Consider the following 23222-nt stretch of genomic DNA (forward strand, 5'->3'; position numbering starts at 1 on the left):
TTTTAAATCAACACTTTGCAAATAAATGGATTGGTCGTGGAGGTCCTATTGCATGGCCTGCTCGTTCTCCGGATTTGAATCTATTAGATTTTCATTTGTGGGGACATTTAAAATCTATTGTACACGCAATGTCGATTGAAAATGCTGAAATACTACGAAATAGAATAGAGCAAGGCTTCCGACAAATTCGAGAAACACCAGGAACGATAGAGAGAGTAACCAGATGAATGACAAGACGCGTGCAGGCTTGTCTTCAAATGCAAGGTGGTGATTTCGAGCATCTTTTGTAAAAGTAATTAAAACAGAAAATTCATTATATCCCATAAACGACAGATAAGACATATATTTATATGACTTGTTTTCATTATTTTTAGGCGTACAATCAACTCCCGAAGTGAATCCCACAAGTTATGAAACACCCTGTGTACATATATATACATATTTTTTTTTTCGTTGCCAGCGGAACTGGATCGCGTTAAATAACAGCGGCGAACAAATGTCGATGGCTCGATTATAATGGGAATATTAATTCAATTAAAATAACAGCGGCGCTGGCTTGTTGTTTGACTTTTGTATTGTTTGAAATGCGTAATAGAAGTGCGTGCGGAAACGGAGTAGAGGGGGGGAAATCAATCAACACAGGCGAAGAAGGGGAGAGCCGTGTAGCAACGGTTCCCATATTCAACGGTCGTATTTCCCATATTGTACAATGGCGAAATTGCACGCAGTGTTCGGATGTTTAATAACTTTTGCTCGGATCGAATCATTTGTTTAACATCGATGCCGTGGGGTTTTTTAATGAAAACGTTTTCGCTTTAACTGGATCAATTAGAAGATGATACACCGTGCGAGATTCGAACAGGTTTGATGTTACAGAGTTTCTTTTTTTTTTTTCTTTTTTTTTTTGAGCGGTTTGTCGCGATGGCATAAATCGCAGCGAAATAAATTATCACGCGAGGTTTGAAATATAATACAGTAAGTCTCGAAAATTCTGGATTTCTGGCTCGATAATTTTGTATATAATATTTATTGATACAAGGTATAATTTAGAGCAGTACACAGTTGATTTCAGACTATACTGCTCGAGTACGCATTTACACATGCATGTTCAACTGCATACTCGTTCAACAAATTTTTTTTTTACAATTTTCGAATCATTCTCTAATAATTCTCCAAGGATTCTACGATTCCGCGATATCTCACTGACAATTCTTGATAATTGCATTGCAACTTCTCAAAGATTCATTCATGATTTCCCAGATTCATTGATAGCCAGAGTCTTGATAAGTTTATCAATGAGGTCTCTGTTACTGCACGACGATAATCATCTGTCGACACTCTAACGATTCTACGATAATCATCCAACGACTCTGTCTACACGATCTTTCTCAATCTCAAACACTTGACACGTGTTAACAGGCATTCTTACTTTCCGCGTGTATTCTTAAAATTAGCTACACCATTCTCTCTCCTTTGCTCATTGTCATTCCCCAGGCGTTTGTCATTCACAATTCACTGCGTTTGCAGATCACTCTGCCTCTACAATTACATACTTCTGCACTCAGCCTCTATATTTCCTGAGCCTCAAGTTACCAGTAAAAACAATACTTTTATACCATTGATAATTTTAAGTGTCTCAATCGACATTTAAAATTCAAGAGTAATTAATAATTGTGATAAAAACTTGAATTTTATTAAAGTAATTAATAACGATTGAAACATAAATTTTTGTACCATTAACAATTTCGAAGTCTCAGCTTCGGACGTTATGTGAGCTAACCGCAATCGCTCGAAAATAGTGAAAAAATTCCCCGAGAATTACGATCAGAATATGTAAACGAATCGAAGAAGAATTCCCCGTTAATCTCAAGTGATCGGTTTTTATTTCTCTTTTATTTCTGCGCGATCGACCGGCATGAGTCACAATTAAATTCGTGGAAGGTGAAGAACAACATCAGCCAAGCCAAGCCGCAGAAATTGACCGCAGAGTGAAAAAACGACTTTTCGCTTAAATCGAAGGAGGAAAATCCTTGCGAAAACCGCGAACCTGACCGCGTTTTTCCACTGCTGCTGCTTCTTTTTCTTCCTTTCGATCTTTCCTTGATCCTTGATCTCCGATCTCGGTGTGATCGCGACTCACCGATTGCCGCTAGAACTGTCGACACGAAAGTACAAAATTTATATCAGAGAAATCGAAATGCAAATAGCAGGAAATATTCGCGATACAACGGAGAACGGAAACTTTCATGTATACATTTTACGAAATATTACTCGAATGAAGGAATGATTCCCTAATCACTCGTTTCAGTCAATTTTATATTATATATATTATATATATTATATTATTACATTATATATTTATATTATATTATATTATATTATTTTATATTATATTATATTATATTATACTATATTATTAAATTCTAATTTTTAATATTAGGAAATTCCACGAAAAGAAAGACATTTCGTTTGACATTTCTCCTCCACGTAGATTCTATGATCTTATGAAATATTCAAGAAACTGAAGGTAACATCGTGATAAATATATCCATGATTTCTCGATGGATCAGTTTAGTACCGATGACTAAAGAGACTAGAGTGAGTCATAAATTAGTTTCTACTGAAATAAATCCGTAATTTTTTCATTATACAACATATTTCTTTTAATTTTTCATTTTTACAAATTAAAGTACACTGCTTGAACTTAAATTTAATTAAAAATTAATAAAATTAATTTTTAGTCTTACATTTTGATGTTTCATTAAGAAAGAAAAAAAAAAAAAAAAAAATAGGTATGAAGAAACCCTAATGATATAAAAATACATCGGTGTTTTCAAATTTCGAAGACAATGGTCGACGAAAGGAGTGTCAAGCAAATCCTCTAGCGAGATTGCTTCTTTATTCGAAATTCGATAACGAGTTCTAGGCTCGAAAGAGATTACAAGCGAAAGAGTTACCGCTACTCTTCGGATCTCCGCGTGCAGGAAAGTTTGAATTCGCTTTCGGTCGCGAAGAGTAGAGGAGCCGAAGAATAATTAACGACGTTGGAGCGTGTCATCGCGCTTTATAAAAGCGCGCGGTACGGGAGTGGGACACGAAGGAAATCCAGCCGCGAGGAGTTTTGCTTGTTTACGTACCGCTGGCAGGTTCAGTTTCTTCCTTCCTCGTCCTCGAGAATGAGATCGACGCTGGCTCGCGTCGGCGCTGGCGTTCGATTGCTTCCTGAGATTCGCGCCCGCGAATGTGCCGATCGTGTGCTCCTAGCAATTTTTTGACAAAAGACATCGTCAACTCGTAGTCGTTGAAGTCGCTAGAAGTAAAACAGGTGGAGCAAGATCGTGGAGCAAGTGGAGGGGAAAATTTACTTCTATCTGCGTTCGTTGTTAGCAGCGGCTGAGTTTAGGAGAAAAATTGTGCGCAGCGGTCGAAACACACTCGAAATCTCCGAGTGAAAGGAACGTTTGGAAAGAAAGGGTACACCAGAGAGGAAGAAACTTTGATTGGAACCGTCGTACTTTCTAAAACAAAATGCCCCGAGCGATGCCTGCGGGCTTAGCCACGTTTTAACACGGTAACAGCTTGCTTCTTACAGCGCGAAGTTCCGACGTGGAATTCGTGATATTGATACAGGGTGGGCGACAAGTTCTTTCCCGCCTGCATGTTCTCCTTTTCTTTTAATAAAAACATCGAAATATAAGGAAAAGTTAATTTTATTAATTTACATGATGAATTATATAACATATAATATTTGAAATAATATTAATAATAATAATATATAAATATATATTATTATTATACGTATTAATATATAAATATATATTATTATTACATGTATTAATATATAAATATATATTATTATAATATAAATTTGAAATAATACTAATAATAATAATAATATAACAAATTGTCATGATTTGTTTTAGTAGTGATTAGAAGTGATTTTTGGCCCACTCTGTATTAATAATGATAAACTTGAGTAGGATCTTAAGATTAGAGTGTAATAACCTGTCTATGTATTGTTGGTCGATAATAATTTGCGTCATGTCCATTAATTTTTCAATACTTTAATTTACAGCGTAAGTTCTACATACTTTATTAGGCAAGACAAAAATTATAACGTAAGACACGATAACATTGCATGTAACAGCTCCGATTAATTAGTACGCGTAAATTACACTATATACATGATAATGTAAACTACAAATTACGATTAGTTCATCTAACTCGAATCTGACATAAATGATCGTGATCTGAACTTGAAACAAATTCCGGGAATAATCGAGTAAAATTCCCATAGCAGACAGTTTATGAATGCACGAACGAGCTTTTAAATAATTAACGATTCGATTCAGTCAAGCACGTGGTATTGCGTTGATGTTATAATACGTACAATGCTGGAGATATAGTCTGTCCCGGTTTACGCAATAGCAGGATACGATTCGTAATTAAACGTCTCTCTCGTGAAATTATTTATTACAATACAATATGTACAGAATGCAATATATAATATAAAATATCTATATTATATAATATATAAAATATCTATAATATATAATATATGAAATATCTATAATATATAATATAAAATGTTATATATTATATAATATAAAATATCTAGAAAGGGTAGAGTCAGTGCACGGATATAATTGAAAAATATCGAAAGGAATATCTGTTCTATCTTGACCTTGTATCTTAATAATGCCCAATGCGATAAACCTATCTCGCTGATCTCTCTCAGATTAGATTCGCTATCTAATGGCTTGATCTCGCTAACCATTTACAATCACTTTGTAGATAGAACTACAATTGCAGCCTGTTTGAAAATTATCTAAATGTAATGATTTCATGCCATGCTTGACTGGAATACACGTCTTACACAACATATTTAGCCTTACAACGAAATTTTAATAAATACTCTTATAATTCCCAAAATTCTTTTTCTAATTCGAGTATTTTTTGAAAGAACGAAGATACTTTTTCTTTTATTGTCTACTGTTATCAATTGACGTGTCACGAACGATAGAATTCAATAAATTTCAAATTTCTGAGCATCGAGCGTCTATCAAATGGAATTTCTATAAAAATTTGATGGACTTTTATTCGCAACGATCGACAGTTTCTCTACGATCGTAAAAGTTCGATTATTGGAACGCATGCTTTCGTATTGCATAAGTGACAGATAATACCTGCTACCACGTGATTCGTTTCATCAGAAACAGGTAGAGGCTCGCTGTTTTAATAAAAACTGTCCTTCGATTCTACGCTAGAAAAGTTAATAAAACTAACAGCACTAGTAAGTAACATTGCAAAATTTGCGATAAAAAGTAATTACAATTTTCAATATGCGGGTTCTAGCGCGTGTCATAGTCATAAAGATTGACAATTTGCTTTACAACGGCCTTCTAAATTCTCTCTGCGACTCTTCTTCCATTTCATTCAACCTTAGAATGTTTATTTCATTTTATTTTTATTTTACTGAACGTTAGAATCAGATGATGGAAAACATACCACCTTGGAATTTATTTAGTGTTGCATAATTTTAATAAACAAAGGTTAGTAAATGTATAATATTCATGTAACGACACTTAGTATTAGTACGAAACAGGAAAATTTCCATTTTATTAACAGTTCTAAGATCGATCAAAATCATGGGGTATGCTAAATAAATTTAGTATCCTTTGTATCGTATCGACAATTAACATCCACAGGTAATACGATAACATTGATCGCCATGATTTGAGCAGCAACAGAAATCGAAGAGAATGTGACAATTCCACGTAACAATGCCACGTAACAATGCCAAAAAAAAAGTCATGATCTATTCGTTATCGAAGTCGTTCAGTTTCGCCCATTGTTTCAGTAAATTCAGCGATTTTACGGAATTGACAGGCGCAACAAGAAACCGGATGAAAGTGCAAGGCAGAGAGATAGAAAGATATGTAGCTCGGTGTCGAGTTAAAGACAGCTACTATGATTTTCAACAATTCCACCGTCGGCAATCGTGGCTTCGTTATTTGCACTGTCGCGAATCATCGTTTCTGTTGTCGACGGGACCGAAACGTGCACACCTTGTCGCGATCACTTTGTCACGATCGGCACGTTACCGCTGCATTGGTCACAGTAGTGACGTAATTGGGACCGCGAATCTCGGTTACGTTTAATTAATTGCGATTTCACGTCACAACACCACGAAACTCCCATCTTTTGTCGTTAATTCTCCGTGCAGTTTCCAGTCCATTCTTCTCTTCCTCGATTGGAAAAATATATTCTCTCAACAATGCGTGCAATTCTATCGTTGAGTCTTGCAACGAAGATCTAAAATTTATTTAGCATGCCTTTATTAGTACGTGCGTCCTTTTCTTTTTATCTTCTGTATTAAAAAACAGCTTCTGAAAAGGTGGATTTCTTATTGAAAATTTTTATTCTGTTTCAAATTATTGTGTTTCTATTATTGTTATATTATGTGTGTTTCAATTTTCTCCGTTGCGAAAAGAACGTCAGTCTCCCTGTTCTTTTTCGTCAAATATTAATATTATACATTTATATACTTGATTGTACATTTAAATTCGTTAAAAATAAATTTTTTCTAACGTAGTTAGAGATAGACATAATTAGACAAAATTAGAGGATAGAGCTGTGCTCTTCATTACACATTTATTTGTCTATTTATTTATGAATTTGTTTCGAAATATTTAATAAATTTAATATTGTATGAAATATCATCGCAATAATTACATTTATGGTGGTATCGTTAAAGATCGAGACACGATGTACCATCGTGGCAATAAAGGAATCACCGTAAAATATTTGGGTAGAGCATGTCCAAAACTAGAACAGCCTCTTGTACGCGACGAGCTTCGCGAAAATCCGTATAATGAATGAATAACGAAGCCAATTTAAGGCTCGCGTAACCCATCAAATTTTCTTGTATATCCATATCATGTTCAACGGCCACGGAAAGTTTGCTTCCATAGATTCTACGTGGAAACAAGTTACTCGGAACGTTGGGAAAATGGAACATGACGTTTGAAATAAATCGTCGGAGAAATTTCTTATCGTACTTTCCAGTAATTACATGGGAATTTACATAGAATAATAGTGAATTTTTCGGTTTATACTCTCGGTCCGTGGTTCATCTGAGTGCTTGCTAACACTTGAGGGAAACGTTCATTAATACTCGCGATTTGTACCAGAGAAACGAAACTAAAAGAAATTTGGAATGTAAAAATTTAGAACGTAGCGAAGAATAGAAGCTCTTGTTCGTATCTTTTTTTTTTTTTTTTTTAACTATCGTTGTGAACCTGACAAATTTCTGTGAAAATCTAATGTTAAATTAATTCTGGAGACGATTGTAATCATTTTGGAGACGAATACAATTTAGTTCAATACAGGCCTGTATTTTCTTTGATTTCTAAAACACGTAAATGCACGTGCGTAAAACAGTATGCGGATTTTTAATCATTTCATTCATTTATGAAAGACGTGAAGTTGCAAAAATACGTAAAGTGCAAAGGATTATAAGATTATAAGATAAATATCGAAAATATCAAATTGAACAGACAATTGCAGCCCGAGTAACGGATAACAGAGAAGAATACAAAAAGATTCTCGAACACTTCATTCGTCACGCACATAAACGCACATATGTTTCGTTCGCAAAACAGCTGGTCGAAATAGTTGAAACCCGGGTGATTTATAGCGTCAAATTTCCAGCGTTTATCGGTGAAGAAAAACGAAAGGGAAACCAGGCTCGAGAGAGAGAGATAGAGAAAGAAGGAGGGGGAACTTCAACGAATGGAAATTATAAAGGACTGACTGAAAACACGAAGTGTATCCGAGGTTCGGGATGTAACTTCGTTTCCGGTTCGCGCGGATTTATTAATCGGGAGTCGGCGCGGCTCCTCTGCCGCGCGAAGAACGCCAGATAACTTCGGATAATAATTCACGCACTCGTCCGCGTTGGGTTTTCTTTCGTAAGCTAAATATTCACCGTTGGAAAAACAGCGTCGTAAATTACGTAGGAGCCACCACGCTCCTACGGGTGGAAAACTTCCCCGGGAAAATACAATCTTTCGCGATTGCATTTTTTCAGCGTGTGCGGCGCAACTGAGATTCCTGATGGCGAGGAGAAAAAAAAAAAAAGAGAAAAGAAAAAGCCGAAGCTGGTACAGGCTAGTTTAGAAAATATGAACGACAACGCGATTTGTTGGCGTTTGCGCAAATCGGTTTTAAAGTGTCAAAAATGGATTTGCAACACTGAACTCTGTCCAGGAGAAAGACTCGACAGTTTTACACTTTTAGAATTTTTACAGTTTTTACATTTGTTCTCTCTTGTTTTTAATGAGAAATTATTCACGTATCGTGCGTGATATTGTTTGAACGAATGTTTTAAGAAAATGTGAACTAACGCGAATGTTCGAGAATCTTGAGACAAGTTATTTGTTTCATACCTGGAAAGATTAAATAATACTTTATATATCAAAGAATTTGTAAAGAATCTGTACATATATACAGGATGTTTCCAAATCTCAACCATCAAACTTTGTCAATATGTTTGGAAGACTTTGAGCAGAAAATTGGGTCGATACGTCTTCGTTTTCGAGATATAATTATCGAAGATGTGAAAAATCTAATACTCGTAATGAGTTGATTGAAGAAAAATCAGCTACTACAACGACCTTGCTAATATGCATGGAAGTATGCTTACTAGAAACAGAAGGTGTATTTTGTAATCTGCATGAACCAGTTTAAACCAGTATCGATCACTGTAAAAGAATAATTTGAAATAAATGATGATCGTTAAAGAATTTTATTATATTTCAGAGAAAACGAAGGCAAGGTAACATTTATGACTCTCTGAATATGTTTGGCAAAGTTTGACGGTTGAGATCTAGAACACTTTGTATATGAATAATTACACTGTACATACACGTGCAACTTGAAACTTTTTTCGAAAAGACATCTGTCAACGTATTAACAGTATTTGTGTTATAGAGTATACGTGCAGTTTAAAAATTTTATTTTCTACATGAATAAAATACTGAATACTAAAAATGAAAAGTATCTTAAAATCTGTATACGAGAGTAGACGTACATACGTATTATGTGCATGCAATCGTGTTTCTGTTCCGTCCGTGCTTCTGGAAGAATTAGGGGTCTCTGGGGGTTAAAAGTAGACGAGGAAAATCTGTTGCGTGTAAATAATTGCCACGGAAAAGGAAGACAGAACGGAGGAAACATTTCATTAACTTTCACAAGACGAAACGTTCCATTGTGGAAACATCACACTTATACTATACGAGAAACGAAAAGCTATATTATACGGAAAATTTGTGTATATCACAATTATAATTTGCGATAATATTCTACATCACATTGTAATTTTGGTGCAACATGGTATTTTATATATTTTAAATTTCGATTAGTAGTCGTTTGCTCTTTAGTTCGATCACTATTGATCGTTCAAAATGTAACTTCCGAGATTCAAAAATAAAGTATATTTATTTCTAACCATTCTGGAATTACAACACCAGAACTATTAAAATGGTCAAAATGATCAATTTATAGTTTCTACTTTATTAAATACTTTATTAAATATGTTTAAAAATTTTCGACTTTCCGTAGAAGCTTGTGTATACTATTGTATTCTAAAGTTGTTCAAGGTTTTTCATTTTTAATGTCTCAGCGATAGAAATTTTATGCTTCGATTCTCGGTAGTTTTAGCGATAACTATGTTTCTAATACCTTGTTGTATTCTTTTATTACATCGACAAACGTATGTCGTTAACGATGTAGATACCAATTAGAATGTAAATCTCCTCGATTATGAAAAACCAGTTAATTTTTCAATTTCAAGAAAAAAATCAATCGAAAAAGATGATTGCAGACTTTGATCAACCATGTTCATAAATCACGCCAATGGAATATTTTCCGATGATTATATGTGCGTGTGAATAACTTAAATATGTGTGTGTGTGTCAGCATTTGCGAAATCGATTTCGCGTTATTTAATTATTTGAAAGATATTGATTAATCTCACTGAAGTAATAGACACGATAAATATACAAATAATAAATTTTAACACTTTGAAAACTTGACTATAGTTTATGTAACAACAGAAGTTAAATACCAGAACAAGATTCCTCGTAAACGCCGTCTGGATAACTTGCCTAGGCTAACGTTGCCATTGGTTTGTCATTATGCAACTATGAAGGATGCATTATCCGTATTACGAATCGTATCGTTGAAAATTACGCCTGTAAAAATTACGCGCTTATTATCGTAATTAGAGATTTTTTTTCCCTCCTCCAGCCATCGTAGCGAGAAGCAAGAAATGCGTTGCAGATCCAATTAAATCTCGATCGTTCATTCCGTTCGATATACCACGATCGGTTTGCATATTTTCTCGAGAATATCGTTAGGAATGAAACGAGAACAAAACTCTGAGTTAACGATCTCGAGCTGATAAGACTTCTTGAAGTTTTTTTCTTGAAACAAATATTGTAATTGGACTGCAAGCAGATGCAGACCGTAGACTGTTTGTGCAATTTTCTTACGCAATTTTTATGAGTGTAAGAAAATTGCTAAAGAATAGAGTCTAAGTAGAAATTTAATAACAAATATCTGTATTCCATATATTTTTACATGTTCTATACGTTCTGTAGATGGCAGAACTTCAAATTCCTCGAAAATGTATAAACACCCGCGATCCAACTACAGCACTTTGTTTTAAGTATGTTATATTATGCTGTATAAATTTTACATTTGATAAGATGATACGTTGCTTCGCATGGATTCAAGAAAATTAGGTCGATCGAACGATCGAAACGAGCAAACAAAAAAGAAAAAGAAGTTGAAACGTGAAAAAGAAAAAGGAAATTTATTATTAACGCGAAGGGGAAAATAGAGAAATTTATGGGGGAATAAAAAGATATTTCGTTTGATAAACGAGCAGAGTATTATTTTTCCGGTCACGGTGAAGAGTACAAGTGATCCCATCGCCATGGAAATTTACCGATAACTGAACGACGCTCGTCCGCCATTGCTATATTATCGCAATTATGATTTAATTGCGCGACAATGATAATGAAGGGAATTCACGTGCTAATAATAACAGGCGGAATAAACAACGACCAGGCTGTGCCATCGACCGAGAGAAATGACAAATGGACAGGATCAAGATCTAGGTTGCGGTGGAGAGAGAGAACACTTGGAGAGAGCAAGATCATAGGACACGGCCGCCTGCCTGTAAAATGAGATTGTTCGAAACGAATAATTGAAACACAATATTCAGGCTAATTTACAATGTCATTATTGTAAATATAACGAGAATAATAGTGATAATGTGCGATAATAAATGTTGTGGCAAAAGGAATTAATTTCACAAGCACTCTACGAATGAATTATAATTATTAATTGATTTTGATGAACAAGTGATAAATAAAAAATTAATTTGTGCAGAGCACAACAATTATTTTTAGATGGACGTAGAAGATAGCTGGAGGAAAATGTAATATATATTATCATCTTTGTTAAAATTATCCAATATAAAATATGTACGTTTAATAGAAGCTTGAGATAATGCACATGATAACTAATGACACGGCTGAATGTTGGTTTGATAGTAAATAACAATTCACGATAGCTTCCTTTCTATTAAAGTAATTTTACATTATAATTTTACGATCACGGTTCATTATGGAACTATTGGTTTTCATACGTGCTGTTTTTATACTGTGAAACGTATATGTTTTGCACAGTTCAAATACAAGACACGAACCAAAAGGTACAAAGTGACGAAGGAAAATGTGACAATAACAACAAACGTAATTGTAACAATAATATTTTTAAAAATATTATATTGATCGTAAAATTTCCTATAAACGCACAAAAATTGGTAGTCTGTTAATACGATTTGTCATAAAATTTCTTTCCATTATTTCATGGCTTTCGTTTCGCGTCAATATATTCACAAACAGATCAGTTAGATGATGTAGAAAGTACGTAACGACGAGTATTCGCGTGTTAAAAGAACTCGGCTCATTTAGCTTTCATCCCATGAGAACGCGTGGCACCGTGACGTGTCATAAAGCCCGAGTCCGCCGACATAACACAGTTTCAAAACGCGCGCGGCGTCCGCGAGTAAGTGAACTTTACGACTGTGGCCGGACTGTCGAGCGAAATTAAAAAATTACGCGATGAAAACTGCTTGCGATGTGATGGCGCAATGTTTTATTACCCCGTCCCCTACGCACAAAGTTTTTTATTAATGTACTTGCAAGTGCATTACGCGCAACTGTAATCTTTTCGACAATGATAATCGCCGTTTCACGCCAGTCTACGAAAATAATTTCGTCTAAAGTCACGTTGCACGTGATGATCGTGTTATATGCAAGAACGTTAGCCCGAGAGAGACAGAGACAGAGACAGAGATAGAGAGAGAGAGAGAGAGGCTTATCTTCGTCCGTGTGCTTTTGTCACGCAACCGCGAATTTAAATAACGCAGTTGCATCAAGTTACGCGAAGTCGCGAACGGGTAACAAGATGATTTTAAAATTACATAGACGAGCACAAATCCTGGATGTTAAATATTGTGAAACATGCGAACAGTTTTTAATCATGATGCTGAATACTAGTAGAGATAATCGAACGTCCTGTGGATAATTATTGGACGGAGGTCAATTACTTTTATGTAGCTTTTGTACTAAATATTTCAATTGTAATGTAATAAGATACATAAAAGATATATAATATATAATATTTTACTATATAATTTATAATATATTTATTATTATTATATCATTTAATTTGTATAATTTATAACATAATTTTATTATATATTATATAATATTTTATTATAATATTACGTTAAAAGATAACATAACATCTCGAGTATAGCATATTATAGCATTTCAATTGTAATATTTCGAAAAGACTTTGATACTTCAACGTCAAAAATATTAAATTTTGATATTTTAATATTAATATTTTACACAAATTTTAATATTTTAATATTAAAATTTCGACACAAAGTATTAAACAACATTCAAACTTGTCTCTTATTATGAAGACACGCGGAATCTTCAAAAATTTCACTGACTTTTCAAAAAAAATAAAAAAATAAAAAAACATAAATTTTCTCGTCAGAAACGAATATTTCACAGAATCGAAGTGACGCGGCGAGAGTACGTTAAGTGAAAAATAAAACGGGACGATAAGCTGAGGGTTGGCCGCGGAACAGCGGTGATAAATTCGAGTCGTTGAGGGATTTAGGGTGAGAACCACGTTTCCTGTGTCCTAATGACACGTCGGCCATAAAGCGTCGACTCGTAACAAGGGATCGAAGGTTACAAAGCGAAAACAACTAGCTGGGAACGCGGGGTGGGACAAGCGTGCAAAGCCGTTTCCATGCTCGCAAGCGCGGCCTTATTGCAGCACGGGATACGTATCACGGGATCCTGTTAGTATCTTAGTTGGCTTTATTTCCGTTATCTCTGCGCCAAGCTAAACCGGAATCGCCGTTCCGACACGTACTACCTGTTTACGACTACCCTCGCTGCTTCCCTTGGAGAATCAAGATATTTTCGCGTATGATGCAACTTGACCCGAAGCTGATCAATCCCGCTTGGGGATGATTTTGAATTGAGGGGTGTCTCGCTCGAAGCTGTAGAGAAGAAAGATGCATTTTTTTCAATGACAAGTGGAAAGCGATATTTAAAGCAGAGTCTAAATTATAAATATAATAACATAGAAAATTATTAATATATAATGCTAAATTACAAATAAATAATATAGAAAAGAAATATTAATCTAAGTTTCTCGAATCGCATCTCTTTAACTACGTTCGAGAGTTCACGGTGTGTCTAGTTAGTGAATTTCAATCGTCGATTGTCCGAATCCCGAAGATCGGATTTGAACTTTAGGATGACGATCTTCTCGGAGATCTCTGAAGACACTGAACGTTGTGTAAAATAGGATCGTCTGTAAATTCGAGGGACTTCGATAACAAAGTAACTACCGATTACTAAAGCGCAGATTTAAGAAATTCTGTTCAACGGGGAATTTTTATTAACGAACTCGAAGATCGAATAAAATCTCTTCCGTGCCTTTCGCAGTACCCTTACCTCACGAACCAATGAAACAAACGACGACTCGCACGCGAGTATCCACTCCAACAACACGCTCGTTTCTCAACAGTCTGAGGAAAGGCCAGCCATCATGGATCTTGGAATATTACGGCAGATATTTATCGGGACCATTTGTAAGTAATCGAAACGATACGGGAAACGTAAATCATCGAAATCCGAAATGGAGCTTCGTCGGAAGGGGAGAGGAGAAATTTCAAATTGTTCGTCGTTGTGTAGGCAACCTTCTGATCATCGACAGCGGATTGAACGAGGGATGGAGCACACTTATTATACCGAAATTCGAGCAGGACGATCCTTTGAGAGTGTCCAGCGACGAAATGGTATGGATAGTGAATTTCTTGTACGTCGGTGTCGGCCTCGGCTCGGTGGTGCCGTTTCTTTTGATGGACAGGATCGGTCGCAAAAGAACTCTGCTGTTCGCCACGACACCAAAGATTGTCAGCTGGATTTTGATCGGCTTGGCAAATACCGTTCCGCAGCTTTACGTTGGCAGGATATTGGCCGGCGTTGGATGTGGAATTACGTACGCTGTAATGCCTATGTACTTGGGCGAGGTTACCAGCAAAACCACTCGCGGCCCGTTAGGTAGTATTCTGATTTTTATTTTTTTTCTATCGTTCATTTATAATATCAGAATTATTTGTATTGTTTATTTATTTTTATTTATTTCAATATTTTAATAATAATAATTTAATATATTTAATATTTAATAATATTAATATATTTAATATTTAATATTCAATAATATTAATATATTTAATATTTAATAATATTTTAATAATTTCAGTTTATTTATAATATTAGAATGTTGCAGATGATATGGTTAAATCTTTATCTCATAGTTTACAATTTTATTCAAACTTGCATAAATCAAGAATCTTTCGTTTGTTTTTGGTATTTATTTCTTGTTAGTTCCATTTGGATTGTTGATTGTACATAGTATCGGATTTTTCCAAGTTGTTTATTGCTAGTATCACATTGCCACGGGCGATATTGTGGAACATTCATACGTTCAATTCTATTCGAAATTACATCAATCGTCAAATTGAATTGAGCACAATCATTGTTACATTTGTGACGTGAAATGGAAATCGATCCAAGATCAATTTGACTAGTTATAACGAGACGAATCTGTCGTTACGCTATATTTGACTAGTTTCAAACTTGAAATTAATAACGATGAACGAATTCTGTAAATCTGACCTAAAATGGAACTTGTTACATTTGCAACAATCTAATACTTTCTTATGATTCGTCACTTATTTTTATTTTTGTTTCTTTCGATTCATTCCCGAGTCTTTTCATTCGTTCTAGATACGAATTCACGAACATTTTCTTGGCCGATACTATTAAAAACTCTGCTTCATCGCACTAAATACTTCGACGCAACTTTAACATATTTAATACTACTAAACACAAAACTCTAATATATCGACACAAGTGGCTTCATGTTGTACAACTATTGCTTGACATACTACCTTTTATTAACGATACAAGATTCTTATTTATCACGATCGTTGATCGATAGTGCCAACAGTGAAAAATAATATCCCCAGGAATAATAATAATAATAATAATAATAATAAAAAAGAAATTTTATAGAAACCGTACAAGCGTCCAATTATTCAAGGCTCGCTCGAGGGAATTTTCACATTCCTCCCTACGGAAGATAGAAAATAACCATCCCCTCAAACGATAATTTCACAATGTAACCGCGATTCATCTCCAGATCCCCTAAGAATCTTCAAGAAATACAAAGGAAAAAAAAAAAAAAACAAAAAGAAAGGAAATAAACTGTCTCGACGATCCTGCAAGATAAGCAAACAAAGTTGTAATGGCGCAGGTACGCTGATGGCGGTGCTTCTGAACGCGGGCATGATGTTAGCGTACGCGATCGGCTTCTGGGCGTCACGTTTCACCATGTCGATGATCTGCGTGACGTTACCCTCGTTGTTCCTCGTGACGTTCGTCTGGCTGCCGGAGAGCTCTGTGTTCCTCACGAAGAAAAACAAGCTGACGTCCGCCGAGAGGACGTTGAAGTGGGCGTTAGGGAAGGACGACGTGGTGGAGGAATTGGAGGAGATCAAACGGATCGTGGCTACGGAGGACTGCAACGCCGACCAACCGCTGAGAAGATCGTTGAAGGAGATGTTCGCCAGGCGTGCGAATCGCCGTGCATTTCGCATCGGGGCGATCGTCATGAGCGCGTTGACTCTAACAGGCGCGATACCGTTGCTCGCTTATCAGTCGTTCATATTCGAGGAGGCCGATTTCGCGATCTCGACCAACATTAGCATCCTGATCACGGGGCTGGCGATCGTGATCTCTGGTAGCGTGTGCGTGATACTGGTGAGGATCACCGGCAAGAGATTGCTGCTGTTGATCTCGGCGCCGGTCTGTGTGCTGTCGCTGGCGACGATGGCGATCTTCTTCGAGCTTCAGTCGAGCGGCCACGACGTCTCCAAACTACGATGGATACCGAGCGTGTTCCTGGTGATTTATATCCTCGGATACGGGCTCGCGCTCAACCCGATCCCGTTGGCCTACATGGGCGAGATCTTTCACGTCGACGTGAAGGTGACCGCCGCGATACTCTCCTCGCTCTATTACGCCGTCTCCACCATTGCCATGGTAAAATTCTATCAGGTAGGTCTTTAAGAGATGATCGACCAGGCGTCCGATAGGATTTCGGCTCACCGTGGTGCGACGGGTTTCCTCTTTTATCGAGCTCGGTTGAATTTTCAGAATTTCCTCGGGGAAAGAGAGTGGAAATATTCTTCTTACCTTACTTTACTTTATTTTATTTCGAACTAACTTTCGAATTAAATATTGTTCATTTAATTCTATTAAATTAAATATTGTTCATTTTTAATTGGGCAAGCGAAAGTATTTTTTTTTTTTTTCTTTTTGCAGAGAAACGTTAACTTCGCTTAGTTTTATTTCGATTGCAGATAATTGGCAAAGATCATTTATAACACGTGCCAGAGAAAATCGTCGTCCTCTGATGTAACAGGTTCGCGCAAGACGGAATAATTGTCTCGCCTTATTCGTAGGTGCTTCAAGAGTCGTACGGAACGCACACGCCGATATGGGTATTCACTGTGATTACTTTCTTCATATGGTTGTTAATTTATCGATACGTGCCGGAGACTGAAGGGAAGACCTTGGAGGAAATACAAATGGAATTGTGAAGGAGAAGCTTCCAATTTCTGTTGACTCGATTCGGCATTGTGAATTGTTTAATAAAAAAAATGTACGATTTCTATACTTGGAAGTAATGTATATGTTTCTTTTTCCTTATTTTATAGCGTTATTTGCGATGTCAATATGTACGTGTATGGCGTGCAGAGTAGAACTTTGAGTTATACTGAACTCCGCAATATGAAAATCCCTAATATGGAATTTAGTCGAGCTTTGAATATTTAAAGGAAATTATTAGCTCATCTGGAGATGTTCTAACTTTAATCAGAGTTCCAACAGTGTTCAATGTATAATAATCTCTTGTCTTGCGAATTAACAATGACGGCGTATTGTTGAATTAGAAAGCTGGTTTTCTGCTAATTAAAGTCTTCAACTGTTAGACCAGCTGATCAAACAAGCAATTTATTCCGTTGCAATTTATTCGTGTAAATAAGAAACGTGCACGACTAGAATTGAAAGAAAAAAAAAAAGATAGAACGATAATTTTATACTTTATTCTTTCTCTTAATTTAGAAAAACGAAACGAATAATCATTTAAGTATCATTTAACGCTTCTGGAACAACGAGTCTGTCAAACATTTATGCGCGCTCGTACGTTTACGAAGAGATTGTGAACTCGAGACAATAGTTGTTTTTTTTTTTATCTCGGTCTTCCTCTTTCAATTTACAGAAATTGATCGAATCCTTCTGATACTCGTCTACATTTTAAAAACTTAGTTACAATACTGAAATACATCGTCTTACGCTTAGAAATTTCAAACTGCAACAATTGCACGAAAATCCACGAGTTCAACCCTTAAATTAAAAACGGCTCATCCAATAATCCAAAACTCCAAACGAACCGCGACGGATTAACACTTTTCAGTATCAAGAGAATGAAAAATTGAAAGATTAATGTTAAAAGCGAAAACCAAATGAAAATTAAAAATTCAACTCGAAAGCTAAAACAAACAATACAAATAAGATAGATCTTACGCGCTGGAAAATGTCCAACGACGCGAAAGATCGAGTATATTGCACTGTAATATTTCAAAATGACAGTCATTGCTAAAAAGAAAAGTACACAAAAGTATACAAAAGCTCGCGTTGCCGGTCAACGTGTTCATATCACGGCCGCGAAAATGTCAAAAGGAGGAATTAAAATCGCAAACGCGAATTAGGTAAACACGCGACCGTGGAAAGTCCGCGGAGGAGGAGGAGGAGGAGGAGGAAGAAGAAGAAGAAGAAGAGCGGGGAAAAAAAAGAAGAACCGGCGAAAGAGGTGTGCGGGTGGGGGAAGGGGGTCGGTGATCAATACCGACGTGCTCTTGATTCCTTCGGAATCAGGCAGGACGGAGAGGGCAAACTGTAATTTCGACAAATTACACTCGAAACTGCGTCAGAGGTTGGTTGGGAGGGGGTGGTTGGAAGAGGACCGTGGGACTCGTTTGATCGCGAAGTTCGCTGTCTGCAAAGAGAATCGTTAAGCAGCGATATCGCTGGCGTCGAGTCTCTCCTCTTCCCTCTGTCACTCTCTCTCTCTCTCTCTCTCTCTCCCCCTCTAAACTATTTGAGTTTCCGTTTAAAAAACGCGCGTGCCGCGTAACCGAACTCCGCTGGAAACGCGACGCTGCAAGCTTTCTCGTTTCGTGTTTATTTAGAGCGGGCTGCCGAGGATTTGTTTGCGCTCGCCGCGTCATACGAAATTTTCCCGGGCCAATGTACACACTTTATCTCCTCCTCCACCTCCACCCCCCTCGCGACGATCTAGCGAGCTCTAATGATCCTTTCGCCCTTTTTCCCTGGTTCTCTCACTCTCTGGCCCGCGCTCTCTTTTCTACTCTCCTGTTGTTTCCCTTCTTGCGTTTTCTGTGTTTCTCTGTTTACATCCTTGTTGCTTTCGTTTTTCGGTTTTCGGTCCGTTGGTTTACGGGCAGGGTTAAATTGGCAGGGTTTGGACAATTCGAGCGCGTTGTCATAGTATCGCGGGACCGTTTCGGAATTGGCTGCAGTTTACAAACTTCTTTCCTCATTCTCTCTCTCTCTCTTTTCAAGTTGCTGCACTCGTGAATTTAGTCGAGACTGAAAGAAGAATTTGCGGGTTACAACGACGAAATCCGTGGCACGACGTTCCACCATTTTTATTTTTTTCATCTTTTTAGGAAAAATTCGTTCAAAATGTTCCATTATCGCGAGAACTCGTTTTGAATTCTATGCCTCAACATTTGATAATTACCTTATTAATTGTTTCGCGATGTAATTTATTTGAGAAGGAGAAAATGAATCGAGCCGAAAGGAAGAGAAGAGATTCAACTCGACTCGAACAGTTAGTCGGATTATTGCAGCCACTGGAACGTGACGATTATCTGAAACAGCGTGAGATCGAAACAGAGCGCGGAACAAGCGAAAGGAGGGAAATGGCGGGGAAAACAAGGCAGTATTCTGTTCGATCAAAATTTTTTATTTCGCCGCGTTTACGCGAGACCTGGTGCACGACGCTTAAACAGAGTACAAACAACATGGTTCGCATGTGTAAATGAAATCGTTTCGCTTCTCACTTGCTCGCACCAAACTGAAATTACTCTACCGGATATTAAAATTTACACATTACTCCTCCGGTGAAAATGACCGGCGCTTTTGTTTATTTTCCTCGCGCAATAAGTCGCTCTGCATCGTAATTGAGCGGACATTTTCACGGAAGATCCTTACCTTCTTAATTACTTCGATGTCCTTCGCGATATTCATTTTCAAAAAAAGAAAAAAAAATATTCACATCCAGACATTTAACCTCTTGCGTTGGAATGACGTGCCACGCACGTCGAGAATTTTTCTGTCCCAAATTGCAACATTTTCTCAGTTTCAAGTTTATTTAAATGTAACTCGGGCAAAATAAATGATAAGTTTACTATTTTTTAATAATTTCTACCCAGTGATATCATACCGACGAGTTCGAAAGAAAAAGAAAGCAACGAAATTATTGTACACGGTTCGGTCACTCGTTACGGTCCGCGAACCAATTGCCAGCGCAAGAAGTTAAAAATAAAAATTCAGACACACGATGCTAATTCCTTAATGTAACAGTTTCGTGGAATAATAGTGATCGTTTAACAAAAGAAAAACCGTATTTATTTATTTTTCATTGGCACGATAGTTCAAATTTTATAGAAAATTGCGCCAATAAGCTATATTCCTTTACAGTATAGTTTACCGTTTCTTCGCCCATTATTCGCTAATTGTTCAAGTATCGAACAGAAAGAAACACAGATACGCAACAATTTAAATTTTCTAACGTAACGGTACTCTCGTTTTTCTCAATTATGTAACAAGAGACGTTTGATCCAGACGATATAAATAAAAAGGCTGCGAGAGCGACTTTATTAAAATTTCGAGTGAAATTCCACTCCTTTCTCCCGCAAAAATCCCGCTTTTGTATTACTGCCGGCGTTCCTGGAATTGGCCGGCTGGTTTCTCCAAAAATTCCATCACACCACACAATATTCCTCGCAATTGAAGTCCACCTCGATCATCGTTTTTTCTCACCCTTCTATCTAACGCTTCAACAAAGAACCGCCTCCCGGTATTCTCGATTTTATAAACCTTCGACGCAAATGGCCGTTCGCGGCTTTGACAGTGGCAATCTCGTAATCGGGATATACATACATATATTCGAATACGCCGCGCGATGGAAGACAAATAACTGTTGAAAACGGAAAATTCGTCGTAGAGCGCTAAATAACAACTCGGTCGAACTTTTGTGCGAAATCTAGACTCTTAAATAAACAGCACTGCACTCTCGAAATACTTCGTTTGAGCTTAAATAAATCGACAATGGTAGCTACAGAGAATATGGAACTGTACTTTCTATCAATTGTTATACAAAAGAATGTATGTACATTCGTATCAATCGGAATTAAAATTAGAATCAGAACATTCAAATCACGAAATGTTCTAATCTAATAAAACACGCAACTGTATCGCACACTCGTGACAAAACGCGTCATATTTGTAAAAATTATTACACGAATCAACGATTGACACTCATTGTGCAGACATAATGTTGGTACGACGTACAAAAACCAGTAAATGTGAATGTACAAACGTTTCAACCAGAAAATAGCACGTGTGTGCGTTTGGCAGTCATTCATCATGTTAATTGACGAGTCACTCTCTCGTCATTAATCCATCACGCGAGAATTCGGTTACTCGCGAGATATTAATACATAAATCACAGGTACGCGGGTTGTCAAATCGCGTGCGAAAAAGAATTGATACCGCAAGATCGACGTACTTTTACAGCGACGAAAAGGAGTCGAACTAACGTAACCATCCATTTCTTAAAACGCTGTCCAGTCGCACAGGGCTCGCCGTGACAAACTATCAAATCGCCTGATGCCAGAGAAATGCATGCGTTCACGGTGCTGGGCCAGCCAAGGGCAGTTGCACTCCGCGCGGCCGCTCTAAGCCAAACCAGATATGAAATCCATCCCCCTCAGTATATTATGCACGTGCGTAATCTACGTATGCGTGTGTGTCTTACGTATCACTTACGCAGTGGACATGGCGGTTATGTGTTAATGCGTTCCTGTGCTCGCGAATTGGCCTCACACGTGTCTCGAATACGTGTGACGGTGACAATATGTACGTGGGTGAGCGCGCGCGCGCGCGCGCGCTGACGCACGGGATCAAGATTGATAGGGTACAAATCGCAACACGTACGAAGCATCCACTTAGCAGTGCATTATCCCGATGAGAATGTGTACAGGCCTGGATCTCTTACCTAATGCAACGGTTGCAATCCTGATAATAGCAGCCACTTGTCCGCGGAGGAGCAGGCTTGAAACGGGACTAATCGGCAATTTCGACCGTTCCGCGAGAACAATCCTCTCGTCGAAGCGAAAGAAACGCCGGGAAACACCGAGATACTCGTTCCGTTAAATATTGCAACGAGCGTTGCATATTGATATTCGTTTTATATATTTACTTACGCGTTACGTGTACCTTACACACGTAATTTTTGCTGCTTTTTTGAAAATAGAAAATCTGCCTTGTGCGCTAATAATATAACGAGTGAACGTTGTATTACATCGTAACGTATTATTTCTATGATGTGCAAAAATACAGTATAAAATGCATTAATAAGTAAAACATGTCAACGATATAATATAAAGAGGAATAACAAATGTCGATAATATGTACAATACAAAATGCATTGATGAGTAGACTATGTCAATAATATAGAATGCAATAACACGTGGGATACGCCAACAATGTGAAATAGAGTGTAATAATTAGTATAGAATACGTCAATAGTATAATATAAAATGACGCTAATAAGTGTAATATGTAATATGTCAGTAATACAACAGAAAATGCATTAATAAGTAGAACACATCAGTAATATATTGTACATGTAATAGAGTGCAATAATAAATAGAATGTGTTAACGATATTGTACGAAATAAAATATATTAATAATAGAACATAAAGTGCAACAATGCGTACAATGATATAATGAAGAATGGAATAATAAGTAGAATAATATCAACGAAAATGGAACAGTAACAATACGTCAAAAATACAATATAAATTGATGAATCAATAACGTAACATAAAATGGAATAAGTAGAGTATGTAATGTGAAATGGAGTAATAAGTAGAATAAATCAGTGATTGACGATGCTTCGGAAATTTAGAGAGTGATCGTGCTACGTCGAGCAACATCGTTTCTTGGCCACAGTGAAAAGTGACCGTAGTGTGTCAGACGAGCTGGAAATATTTCCGACGCCTGGCATTTACGAAAAGAAGGAATAAGATTTCGTTGACGCAACTTTGATTGAACATACTCAGATTCTCAATCAATTCGGTATAAATTCAAAATGTGGTTTAGACAGTAGA

The 23222-nt window shown here is 36.9% G+C and overlaps 1 protein-coding gene across 1 annotated transcript; it reads left to right on the forward strand.

Moving 5' to 3' along the window:
* The first annotated feature begins 3102 nt into the window (after nucleotides 1-3102).
* On the forward strand, nucleotides 3103-17414 carry LOC122536944 (facilitated trehalose transporter Tret1-like). The gene is made up of 5 exons (XM_043669740.1): nucleotides 3103-3571; nucleotides 14115-14260; nucleotides 14364-14732; nucleotides 15991-16793; nucleotides 17201-17414. Exons 2-5 carry the CDS (start codon nucleotides 14218-14220, stop codon nucleotides 17336-17338), a joined length of 1353 nt encoding a protein of 450 aa, XP_043525675.1. The 5' UTR covers nucleotides 3103-3571; nucleotides 14115-14217; the 3' UTR covers nucleotides 17339-17414.
* Nucleotides 17415-23222: the final 5808 nt, after the last annotated feature.

Source organism: Frieseomelitta varia, unplaced genomic scaffold (assembly GCF_011392965.1).
Source record: "Frieseomelitta varia isolate USP_RPSP 00005682 unplaced genomic scaffold, Fvar_1.2 scaffold_88, whole genome shotgun sequence".
Classification (NCBI taxonomy): Eukaryota; Metazoa; Arthropoda; class Insecta; order Hymenoptera; family Apidae; genus Frieseomelitta; species Frieseomelitta varia.